Consider the following 12,401-nt stretch of genomic DNA (forward strand, 5'->3'; position numbering starts at 1 on the left):
AGCTTCAATCCCCATACTGGCTGTGGTAGTTCATGAAAGCCTGCCCCCTTATCTTGCTCCATGCTTGAGGTGGAGTAGTGCCCCTCGAGTTATATAATCATTTATCTCTCTCTTTATGTCTATATACTATGACCAGAAATAACTCTAGACTTCCCCATGTGACATCTTTAAGAGGGCAGCTTTTAAAAATAAAAACGCCACTCATTTATTATTGGGAGTCCAGGGCATATCCCCACATGTGTCATTGTGGCTTGGTTTGGCTGGTCTTAGGAAACTTATTGCTGCCAATAAAACTCCTGGGGCAGGATATTGAGGTTGGCAAATTTTTTAATTTGGCACATGCGCGAAAGAGCACAGGCCCCGACTCAGGGAATCATCCCCCCCCACTGTCCGCACAGAGAGCACTCAGTGCTTCTGGGCTAGTATCACGCTGGGCGGGCCTTAATTGGCCCACCCATGTAAAATGGCAGCGCGCCCCCGAGTGGGTTCACTGCCCCCCCCCCCACCCCTCCCACAACGGGGCGAAATTTCTGCCCCTGGTCTCAAAGGAACAAAAACTCCTGGTAGGGGATCCCACCCCTACTGGTCTTGCTCCTTTCTATATTCTATATCAAAGGACTTATAAAGGGAAGGCAGAGGGTCCTTCCCTTCAATGGCTCCACAGAAATCATGGTAGGCTAGGGCTTAGCAATCAGAGTCCCATCATAATTTCCAGCCCTTCTCCCACCAGAGTAACAAAGGAAGTGCACCAGAAGAGCCACCTCCACTGAATTTTGGGAAGACTAACTTGAAAAATAATTGCTGCTTCTGCTGTGACTGGGGACCACTGCCGTACTGAATGTAAGTGACTGCTTGGTGTCAGGGGCCGGGATTTTACCAGTCCTCTGGAGACAGGGTGGGAGGGATGGTAAAATGGTAACAGAAGGCATCGGGAGGGAATCCTGACATCTTCCCGACGTCACAGGATGTTCCTAAAGTCAGGAAGGGCAGAGACTCGAAGGCAGTTGGCCAATTAATCCAATTAGCAGGCCAGCTAAAGGCCGTTTAACAAGTCTGCTGGCATTTTCAACATTGCTAATTTGCATGACAAGATATAGATACCAGAGCACTGTTCAGAATACTGGTACAAAAGAGACGGTCTTATACATCTATTTTACTAGAAAAATAATACAGGACCAGAAGGCCTGTGAAGGTTCCTCCTTTGAAGGTGAAGTGTGTTTTTGGGAAATTCATAATATTAAATATGACTGAATATTATTAAATAAAATAGACTAAACCTATAACAAGAGAAGAAATAGCTTACATGCAATGCTTCCTCAGAATCAAGCACCTTGGCATAAATTTCACAGATCTTTTGCTTCCTGCAAAACAAAAAATAATCCAGGTCACATGCTGTAAAATAAGCACTGGCAAATAAAATAGCTGCTGTGTATAATGCGTAGTTTCATGGGTTTAGGATACTCCAATGTATGACTTCAATCTACAGGCATTTTTTCCTCAGTTGCCAATTTTTTTGCAGGTTTGTAAATAAATGTACTTGTTCAATCACTAAATCACAAAATTGGTGATTTATATGCAGTGCTTTTATACTGAATACTATTCCATCAGTAGACCAAAACTCTCATCACCAAGCAGATCAAGTAAGCAGAGATTGATACACTGATTAATGATGATTGAAATAATGATATATCTGAATACCAATGGAGCAACATAGCAGGGGGACATTTCTAAGAGTCTCAGGCCAAGTAGTTTAGCACATTTAGCACAAATATGGTTTGTTTTAAACGAAATTGCTATTTACAAAAATAATTTGTTGTTTATGATTAGTGGCAAATACATTAACATGGATTTATGTAGCCCTTGTATTATAGGAACTCCAAGGCCTGAATTTTTCAGTCAGCGGACAGGCTCTGCAGGAGCAGGCAGGGTGGTCGCAGAGCCGACCACCACCCGCGATCAGCTCTCCGCCGCCATTTTAGGTGGGCGGGCCAATTAAGGCCTGTTCAGCGTAAGTCACGAACCGTAGCACTGAGCGCTACCTGTGCGGGCAGAGGCAGGGGGGAGAGTCGGGTCCAACGCTCTTTCACATATGCGCGCGAAAGAGCGCTTCAATCTCCCTGAGGCATCTGCTTTTGAAATAAATAAATGGTTTGAAAGTTTAATGAAACATGTCCCATCTCATGTGACTGTGTCACATGAGATGGGACATGCTTTTATATTTCAGAAATGTTTTTATTTAAGTGGTAAAAGCTTTGGGAAACTTCATCCCGCTCATGGATGAGGTTTCCTGAAAAACGTGAAGGCCGCTTGGCCTTTCCGCCCACCTACCAACCTTAAGGTTCAACGGGCAGTGTAAACAATTACATTAATTAATTCATTAATGGCCTTAATAGGCCTATCAGATATCAGCAGGCGCACAGCCAACTCCAGTGTACACCCGCGTTCAGAAACATTGCGAGTCATTTTACGCGCTGGCGTGTCGGGCCCACCGCCACATGCCGATTGAAAAATTCAGGCCCAAGACACTTCACCGAACTCTACACAGCCAAAAACCTGACACTAAACCAAAGGACGAGATATTAGGATAGGTGACTAAAAGCTTGGTTAAAGGGCAAGTTTTAAGGTGTATCTTAAAGGAAGAAAAGAGTTGAAACAAGATTTGGGAGGAGATTCTAGAGTTTAATCCCTATGTGGTTAACACATTTCCCATTAAAGTCTCATAATAAAGCATGAAATTAATTATGTATAATTTCTAAAGAGGTTCACTCACCTAGCTTCCTTTGTGAGATTTAGCAGACGCCGTGCTTTTCGAGCAAGGATAAATCTGAAAGAAAAGGAGTAGAGAAATATGTACATCTGAAATCTCTAAATTTTAAATGTGTTTTTTAAAATCACAATTCAAAAATTACTTTCAAAGCAATTTTTCATGCAGCACCCACATATGGAAATCAACCATTTTGTTGATACACTGAAAGACTTTTTAAAATTAACAACCCACAGACCTAGAAATTCATTGTTGCTGTATCTTAAGCATTCAATATGTAGAGTGGCACATGTGCGCACACAATCTGTACTAGAAGAGATGTTCTTGCCATATTGGTAAACATTAAAGTAGGGATGTACAGGACCCATACTTGATATAGGTGTGAGATCCTTTGCTTATGCAAATTAGTGGCTTAAAATTTTGTTTCAGGACCACTTTCTAAAATTGGGCTGCTATGAAAACATTGGCCCAAATTTTCTTAAATTTTGAAGGGCTATAGCAAAATGGCTGCAGAGCCCAGAATCCGAACCCAGCAACTTCCGTTTTCACTGTTGGGGTGTGTGTTTGGGGGGGGGGGGGGGTGCGGTTTGGTGATGGTGGTGGTGGTGGTGGTGAACAGGAGAGTAGGTATTTCACACATCCATAATTCACAGAGGCAGCAGCATGTTTAAAAGTGCAGCTACCTTCAAACAGGAGAAATTTAAGTCAAACAAGTTTCTGAAACATGACTTGTGGGCTTTAGACAAATCTGGGGAAAGGTCCAAACCTACTGGAATTCTTTGGAGAGGTAAGGTACCCTTTGGAGATGTAAGGTATACCTTTGGGAGAAGTCAGATACCCTTTAGGATAGTTATTTTCACTTATTCTTTCAAATGATGTGAGCATCACTGGCTTGGCCAGCATTTATTGCCATCCCTAATTGCACTTGAGAAGGTAGTGGTGAGCCACCTTCTTGAACTGCTGCAGTCCATGTGGGTAAGAGTCAATGTGAATGTGTGTAAAATGTGGATAAAGTCTTTCGAACATCAAGCCATTTAAATACACTGCCCTTTAAATCTTGATAAGAAAACAGCCAGCCTGCAGTTGTAAAAAAAAATCAGTACTTTCAATTTTAATAGATGTTTGTTGACATAAGTCTGAGGGTAATCATTATAGGATTAGAGCCACATGACTGCTTCCACAACCTATCATTTTCATTGTGGGGAGCTTGTAAGTCCACAGATTGATTGATAGCTCAGAGAGGTTATAAACAGATTAGCTGTCTTTGATGTGGGGCTAGGAATACAAACGTTCGTTTTATAAGGCATTAAGAACTTGAAGGAAATGTTTATTTTATAAGGGATTAAGTATTTGAAAAGATTTAAATGTACTGGATGATCTTGTATCAATGTTTTTTTTAAAATATAGTGAAGTCTGTAATAGACATTTAACACTTTATTTCATCTCAGCATAAGACCTGAGGTCTGCTCTTGGCAGATACAGGGTGTGTTGGCATGGAAGGACAAAGGGTATTGGTTGGAGCCATTGGTTGGCATCAGTTGGCACTAAGTTGCAACGTGGCTATAAAGAACTATGGAGATGGGTGTTGGGTCATGGGTTGGCATATGTTGGCATGGGGAGCGTGTGGGGCTGTGAAGAGCGAGGGCTCAATGGCTGTCTTTTGGTTTTACTGCTTTATTTTACAACTGGAACAAAATCCCAGAGCACTGAGGCCAGCCTTTTAAACAGCCTGCCTCAGCACCCAGCAGCCCTTGTGGCTGCCTCTGAACTCTTTCCGGTGGCAGCCAGCCTCACTCACGTTGGCACCCACCACTTCAGAACGAAAATCCGACCCTTCAGGGCACTTTACCAGAGTCCAGTTTTCAGCATCAGGAATTTCCCCGACTCTTGATTCATTATGTCTAACTGGTAGGCTGATTGGAGACTGCCACCAGAAATGTAATTTTTGAAATAATGTTTACCTGGACGGGAATCTAGCCTCACAATGATCCCAAAGACCATTGATGGCTCCTGCTCACCCAAGCTTGGATATTTTCCAGGTCTTGCTGCAGGTGGCCATGAGCTGCTTTATTATCTGATGAATTGCCAGTCATCAGATGAACACTTGCATTCATCAGCAAAAAGGGCCAATTCTGACATTTTGTTGGAGGGAGTGTCATAGATGAAGATGCTGTACCTAGAACACTGCTCTGAGAAATTTCTGCTGCAATGTTCTAGGGTTGAGATCAGCCTCCAACAACTACAAGGTTTGCGCTCAGCATGACTCCAGCCACTCTAGGGTTAACCCTTGGATTCCCAATTGACTTCAGTTTTACTAAGCCTCCTTAGTTCCACACTTGGTTTAATGCTACCTTGGTGTCAAGGGTGGTTCCACCCCCTCACCATTGGAATTCAGCTCTTGGATTCATGTTCAATTAATGTTTTAGTTGGATCAAACTAGAGAAACATTCTTATATTAATAACAGTAATATTTTAATTCTTTCATGGACTGTGGGCATCACTGTCTCCAGTATTTGTTATCCACCCCTAATTGCCCTTGAAAAGGTGGTGGAGAGTCACCTTCTTGAACCACTGGAGTCCATGCGGTGTAGGTACACGCACAGTGCTTTTAGGAAGTTCCAGGATTTTGACCCAACAAATGTCCATTAGCCCATGCTACTGTTGCTACTGTTTTGTAGCAGTCAACTGTGCCCACATTACTGAAGGCTTGTAAGACTGAATGAATGGCAGCTGACAGGCAAGCATAACCCTCTGTAGCACAAATCGATGATTTCACTATGCTAACCTTGAACTATAGCTGAACATAAATATAAGGGAGGTTCATGCCTCAGTTAGAACAGTCAAGAATAAAACAGAATGTCAGACACCTAAAAAAACTGTCTAGCTTTTGCAACAGTAGCTGCAGAATGATCCCAGAAAAGACAAGCTCAAAAGCCAGAATTAGTTTTAAGTGAAGAAAGACAACTCTTAAATCAGGTAATCTTATAACTTGTGGATAACTAAGTGAATCTGATTATAACTATTGCTCCACACATTGTAGAATGAAGTGGTTTAATGATTCGAACAAGTTTTGTCACAGGGCTGTTAATTCAATCAACCTTCAAAGAGATTGAAGAAATACAAACGCAAAAGACATAGATATCCAGCTCAGGTTGTGTTCCCAGGTCCCACTAGTGTACAAGTAAATAGGCAGTCAGAGACAATCCCAGAAAACTAACTCAATGTTTACAGGATCAACTGAGCTCCTTAATCCAAGAAAGTATCTGCAGCAGACCTGAATTCATAACCATCAGCAGCAACTACCTCAAATATAGAGTTTATACTGATGACCAAAGCGATTTAAACTTATTAAACATAAATGGAACAGAAATCTACCAATATCCACATCGAGAAAGGTTGAATTTCAGTTGATGAGGTTAGCAGTTGATAAGAAGAGAGAACTTTTCAGCTAAAAGAGTAGAGCCCAGATTTTGGGGGCCAGGCTGAGACTGACCTCAGCATTGAGAGACCTGGGAGATTTTAACTGCTTGGCTTCATTTGCATAGGCCCCATCAGTTGGCTTGCAGGCATGAGCAGAATGTCAGGTGGCAAAGGTCTACTGAATACCAAGGGAATAATCTCTGCGCTCCTCAGAGATTCACAAGGAAAGTAATAAAAAGAAAACACACTGACCTTTTTAGGCATTTTCTGGCACCAGACTCTTCCCACTGGATTGGCTTGGGGGCGCAAAACTACAATGATTTCAATGTCTGTGCCTTTGGTTAAACTCAATGCCTCAGGCCGCTCAGTAAGCCAGCTGCTCAATTCACGCTGGGTGCGAGGTGCGGGGTGGAGGAGCAGTCAAGCAGAAACAGATGTGAAAATGAGGCAGTGAAAGCAAGATTTTACCAGCACCGCTAATGGCATCATCTACGATTTACAACCTGCAGTACATACTCTCACACTGGAGAAAGAGATAGCTCTCTGTAAGGTACTGTCATGTTCTGGAGCATTGGCAATGTTGGCTATCTACTCTTCAGTAGCTACAAGAGCAGAAAAGGAATGTCTTAGAATGCTGGATCCAGGAAAACCCTTTTAAATCCAACTTGGATTGTAGGATACCATGCAAGATGTTTGTGCTTATGAATGAGTATAAAATAAGTGATAGGAGAGAAGGATAAGAAAGGTAACACAGTGTAATAGCCCCAAGCTTGAAAAGGCCACTACTTTATGTGCCCCAATTTCATCCATGCTCCTCAGCGCTATAAGAATTACTCCCTTCATCTTTCATTGATTTACTGCCATTATAAGAAGAACGATAGCCAGCAAGAAAGAGCGACTCTGTCAAACATCAGATGAGAGGCACCCTCCACATGGTCATACACCTACACCTAGCCACTTAAAGTCAAGGAAGAGCTTCACAAACAGTGTTGTTCCATTACAATCAGCCCCATCTGAAGCCCGCATCGCCTTATGGAAAGACCAGCTCGCCAGTCTCGAACAACCCCCAGCGATGGAAATTCTACCAGATGAAAGCCTTCCCCCAGGAGCTAATTGCAACTAGGCAACCTGGAAGTGCCTTAACAGACTTAGGACTGGTGTAGGTCATTAAAAGATGTCACAAAGCAAATGGGGATATATAACCTGCCCGACAACTTGTGAATGTGGAACTAAGCCACAGACTATGCAACATCTCCTGCAATGTCTATCGTTAGAGGAACCCTGCATTGTTGCAGATCTTGCCAAATTCAACAACAAGTCGCAAAAATGTGTCCAGTTTCTGGCTGGGCCATTTATAGACTGTCCGTGGACACGATAAGAAGAAGACTGCCATTATTCACCATAAATTTGGTGCTAATCAACTTCCATGATTAAGAGCCCCAATAACTTGATTTTAAAAATGGCAGTCGTACAAGCATGATTCACTACCTCTTTTACGCTTAAGTGAAAATCATCCTCAGAAAGTGGGAATAAAAATGATAACTAAACTAATCAACTGTATGTTTCTGTGCAATTTTGCAGCAATACAATTTTCGAAAGTAGAAAAACTCCAACTAAAAGTAATGCTGCAAAATACAATGGGATAGACCTTGACTGAATGGTGGTGTAAATTAGGTGATAGTGAGTCAGCAGCTTGTTTTACATCAATCATTTTTTTTTCCATTGCTAATCCATTCAACTTTTCTTTTAAAAAATTTTTCATGGGATGCACACACTGACAAGGCTAACATTTTGTTGCCCAGTGCTAACTTCCCTTAAGGTCCTGGTGAGCTGCTGTCTTGAACCGCTGCGGCCATGTGGTGCAGGTACACCCACAGTGCTGTTAGGGAGGGAGTTCCAAGATTTGGATCCAGCAACAGTGAAGGAACGGAATATAGGGAACAATTTTCTCCCCGTCAGGGGGGCTGGGCGGGAGTGGGCAGGGGCAGGCATGTAGCAGATCGCCACCTGCGATCGGCCATGTGCCGCCATTTTATGTAGGTGGGCCAATTAAGTCTCGCCCAGCGTGACATGCACCCGGAAGTGCTGTGCACTCTCTGTGCGTGCGGGGAGAGTAGGCTGAATCGGGGCCCGCGCTCTTTTGTGCATGCGCGCGAAGGAGTGCAGAAATCTCCCTGAGGCACAGATCTGCCTCAGGGAGATTAGTTTGATTTTTTTAAATTTAAATAAAGAAAAAAGTTTTTAAAACATGTCCCCTCATGTGACACTGTCTGGGACATGTCTATGAATTTTATTACAAATTTTTATTGAAATTTAAAACCCTTCATGAAACCCCATCCCACCCATGGATGAGGTTTCATGATAAATGCGAAGGCCGCCTGGGCTCTTCACCTGCCCGCCAACCTTAAGGTTGGACAGGCAGTTATCTTAATTATTTAAATTGATATTTAAATAGCCTTAATAGGCCTTTGACAGTTCGACGAGCGCGCAGTCGACTCCGGTGCGCGTCTGCCAAACTGAAGATCTGAATGACGCGTGGTGACGTCAGGACGCATGCCCGATGTTACCGTTCAACATTTTACACTTCGGCGAGCGGGGCCCACCTGCACAGGCCGACCCGAAGCTTCTGGCCATAGTTCTAAGTCAGGGTTATGTGCGACTTCAAGGGGAACTTGCAAGTGGTGGTTTTCCCATGCATCTGCTGCTTTTGTCCTTCTAGGTGATAGAAGTTGCGGGATTGAAAGATTGGTCAGATTGGATTTGTCCTGCTTTTTGTAGGCAAGGTATACCTAGGCAGTTTTCCAGAGTTTTGGGTTGATGCTAGCATTGTAGCTGTGCTGGAACAGCTTAGCTAGGGATCCAGCCAGTTTTGGAATAGAAGTCAGTCTTCAGTACTACACCATCACAGGAAGTCAAGATTCATTGCAATACTTTTAATTACAAAATAATATTGTTGCCAAAATCTAGTTCATAATTCATGTTTTAGAATATAACATTTAGTTTAGGAATTAAAGTATTAAATGTAAGATAAATGGAAATACTTGGTCAAGAAACTGGTATGCATTTCAAGTGAATGCAAATCAAACAAGTTGGAAATTAATTACGGTTAGAAGTTATCCTATGTTTATCTTACAGGGTCAGGGTAGAGGGATGAAAGCAATAAAGAATAGGTAGTCATAGTTAAGCTTGTAATGGAGCCAAAAGGTCTAGCCTTATTTCAGTAAAAGATTTAAATTATATATGTAATTTCCAGATGAGAAGAAGATGAAGGCAGCTTTGTAAACTTGTGGGTTTCTTCATGCACCCAGGGAGTCTTGAGAGAGGGCAATACATCCATTACAAATAAAAATTATTCACATGGGTTACAAAATTAACAGTTGTGTTGAAGGTAAAATAAATTGTCTACATTTCTGCTCGAGAACACCCCAAAGCATGCCACATTGTCACAGAGATGGGCTGTGGGGTAAGAAGGTTATTTTGTTTAATTTAGCTGGGTGTTTCTCACAGAAGACAGTTGCAGTTTTGGTTTGGTGTAGGTTGCAGTTCATTGAATTGAGAGATGAAAGGGGATGATTGTTAGGCCTGCACTTTAAGCAAAGCAAATACTGACTTTGTTGTTCACTGTGGGGAATGCGGGTGGGGTTCAAGCTCAGTTTGGATTTCGTGAAGGGAGAAGCAGCTAGAAGATTTGCCTAGCTTGCAGCTAAAAGGAAGAAATCCACAATGGTCCTCAGAGCCTTTGGCAGAAAGCAGTCAGCAGAGTTAGCATGGAAGGCAGTTGGATATCTGCCAGCAACCGGAACAAGGACCTGAGACATCCATAGTCATGAGGTATTAAAGAAAGTTGGAGGGTCACTTAGCCGAAAAGCTAATAGAAAGTTCCTTATAAAAATATTGTATTATGAGGAGTAGCTTGAATACTGAGCAGAATTGAAGTGAATTCCAGAGGGTTATGGCATACCATTGGGTCGGTCTCTAAAGAACCTTCGTGATTCTTGTAATGTATAAGGGAATTCTTTGCAGCGGGGAGAAAGAGCAATGTAAAACTGAATCATAGCATAAGTAGTTGTAAACTATAGTGTTAGGTTAGTAATGCTCACTTTCTTTAATTTTTTTTATATACAATAAAATTTGTTCAAAAAGGTAAAACCTTCTGGCGTAGTTCTGCCAGTTAATCACAGGGTGTTTGGGTTTCTTCTTTAAATGTTATGAGTCCCTAACAGGATCATAACAAGAGCATGTCAAAACGTAATGAAATCCAAAAATAATCTATGGTATGAACGGACAAAAACTGAAAATGCTGGAAATTTATAGGTCAGTCAGTATCTGGAAAGAGAAAGACAAAATACGGTGCTTTGGATGTGTATTCTTTATCCGAACCAATATGAAATCTTCCTACTTCTTTCTGATTACCAGTCCTCTAGAGGTTATTATGACAGCTACAGGTGCCTAAACCAATATTCTACGTACCCCATGATAGCAGGGACAGTTCCATCTGGTTTGCAATCATCCAGAGTCAGTTCAATAGGAGACTCCTCATCTTGAATGATCAGGCTACCACAGTAATCTGATTAAAAAGCAGAAATAAATCTTACAGCAGTTTTGAGCTGACTGACAATTTAATATTTTTATAAATGATCTGAAGCAAAGAGTCACAAGTATGGTGGTTAAATATACAGATGATACAAAGGTAAATTAAGATTAAGGAAGTAAACTGCAAAGCTAAACAGGGTAATTTATAGGAAGATTTAGATATACTTGGCAATTGGACAAACAGGTGGCAGATGAAAGGAAGTAATAACACGCTGCCAGCAGGCTAAATGAGCAGGCAGTGGGGTTTCCGCCTCTCAGTGTGAGGAAGTCCCACCCTTGGGAGCTGCCAGCCAATTTGATTGACCAGCAGCTCTAGCAGTCACAGCAGAAGCAGAGCTGAGTGGTTTGCACGGCCAGGTCTGCAAGTAGGCACCAGGATGAAGGCAGCCATTGCGTCCAGACCCAGGCAAGTCTGGGTTTTGAACAGGGAGGGATTGGGAAGTCTAGAAAGGGGCACAAGGGGAATTAGGGGCAGGTTTTGGAGGCCAGTGAGGAACAAGGGGGGGGTGGGGTGGAGTGGGAGGGCAGGGGTAGCAAATTGGGGGCGTGCCCCCGATGTGCACAGGGGAACCTCTGAAGTGCTCCGTCTTCTTCCCACTTTTTCCACAAAGTTAAAAAAACTGCCTTCTGGCTCCCACCCTCCTGCATATTATATTATTTCATAGTTTGCCACTGTGAGATTTGAACTCCTGATCTTGGGGTTACAAACCCAGTACCATAACCACTTGGCTATTTAGGCCAAGCCCCTCCTGCATATTATGGTGTGGCCAGCATAATATTCAGGTCAATTGGCTTTGTAACAAGCTCAATTGCTTGTTAATTAGTTGTATAAAAATGGTGGGCAAGCAGGTGATTTCAGTACGCAGCCGCCTTCCATTTTATGGGGATTGGGCGAGACGGTGGTGTGCTAACTGCCCACCATATTTTATGTGCCTCCCCAATCCCACACCAACCACATCTGAAAACACGCCAGCAGAGGACCATAAAATCCAGCCCTACATATCATCATTAGTGCAACCACATTTGGAATACTGTGTACAAACTGACCATCACTAAACAAGGATTACAGAAGAGGGCATATAACCAGAAAATGCTGGAAATACTCAAAAGGCCAAGCAGCATCTATGGGCAGAGAAACAGATTCAAAGAGCAGGAATTTCAAGCCCTGCCGAGGTCGGGAACAGAAGTGGACGGGGCATGAAAATACCGATATTGGCCAATGTGCCAATTTTACAGACTTTTCCCACCACCAATTTTTGCCAAAGCAGGTTCAGAGGCTGTCAGCGCTATCTGCACCACGAGGCAGACAGCAAACAAGTCTGTTTAATGGTGGTTAAAGGCGGCCAACTGGGATTTTCCAGCTAGCCGTTAGTTTCCCCAAACGACTTCAGGTGGCCACCCAGCAGCAGGCCAGGGGACCAGGGCTCCAAGTAACCCTACAGGCCCTCCCTGCCTGACCAGGCACTGGTGTAGACAAAGGCCACCTGTAGAGGAATTCCCCCCATATTGACGGCCAAGCTGCTTTTTCTGCTTATTTGAGTATTTTTCAAAATGTTGGTGCAAGATTGCTTCTGTGTTGAAGCTCCTCTCTATTTACCCTTTCCTGCTGCTCCTCCCAAACGGA

General features: G+C 42.9%; 1 protein-coding gene across 2 annotated transcripts in view; it reads right to left on the bottom strand.

The window, feature by feature from the left end:
• Positions 1 to 12,401, bottom strand: part of mao (monoamine oxidase) — a 384,518-nt gene that overhangs the window by 34,245 nt on the left and 337,872 nt on the right. For both annotated transcript variants that reach the window (XM_041211760.1, XM_041211761.1), the window contains exons 9-11: positions 10,655 to 10,751; positions 2,771 to 2,824; positions 1,304 to 1,361 (exon numbers count right to left, since the gene is read on the bottom strand). In XM_041211760.1, coding sequence (XP_041067694.1) covers positions 1,304 to 1,361; positions 2,771 to 2,824; positions 10,655 to 10,751 — 209 coding nt within the window. The remainder of the gene's footprint in view (positions 1 to 1,303; positions 1,362 to 2,770; positions 2,825 to 10,654; positions 10,752 to 12,401) is intronic.

This window comes from Carcharodon carcharias, chromosome 18 (assembly GCF_017639515.1).
Source record: "Carcharodon carcharias isolate sCarCar2 chromosome 18, sCarCar2.pri, whole genome shotgun sequence".
Classification (NCBI taxonomy): Eukaryota; Metazoa; Chordata; class Chondrichthyes; order Lamniformes; family Lamnidae; genus Carcharodon; species Carcharodon carcharias.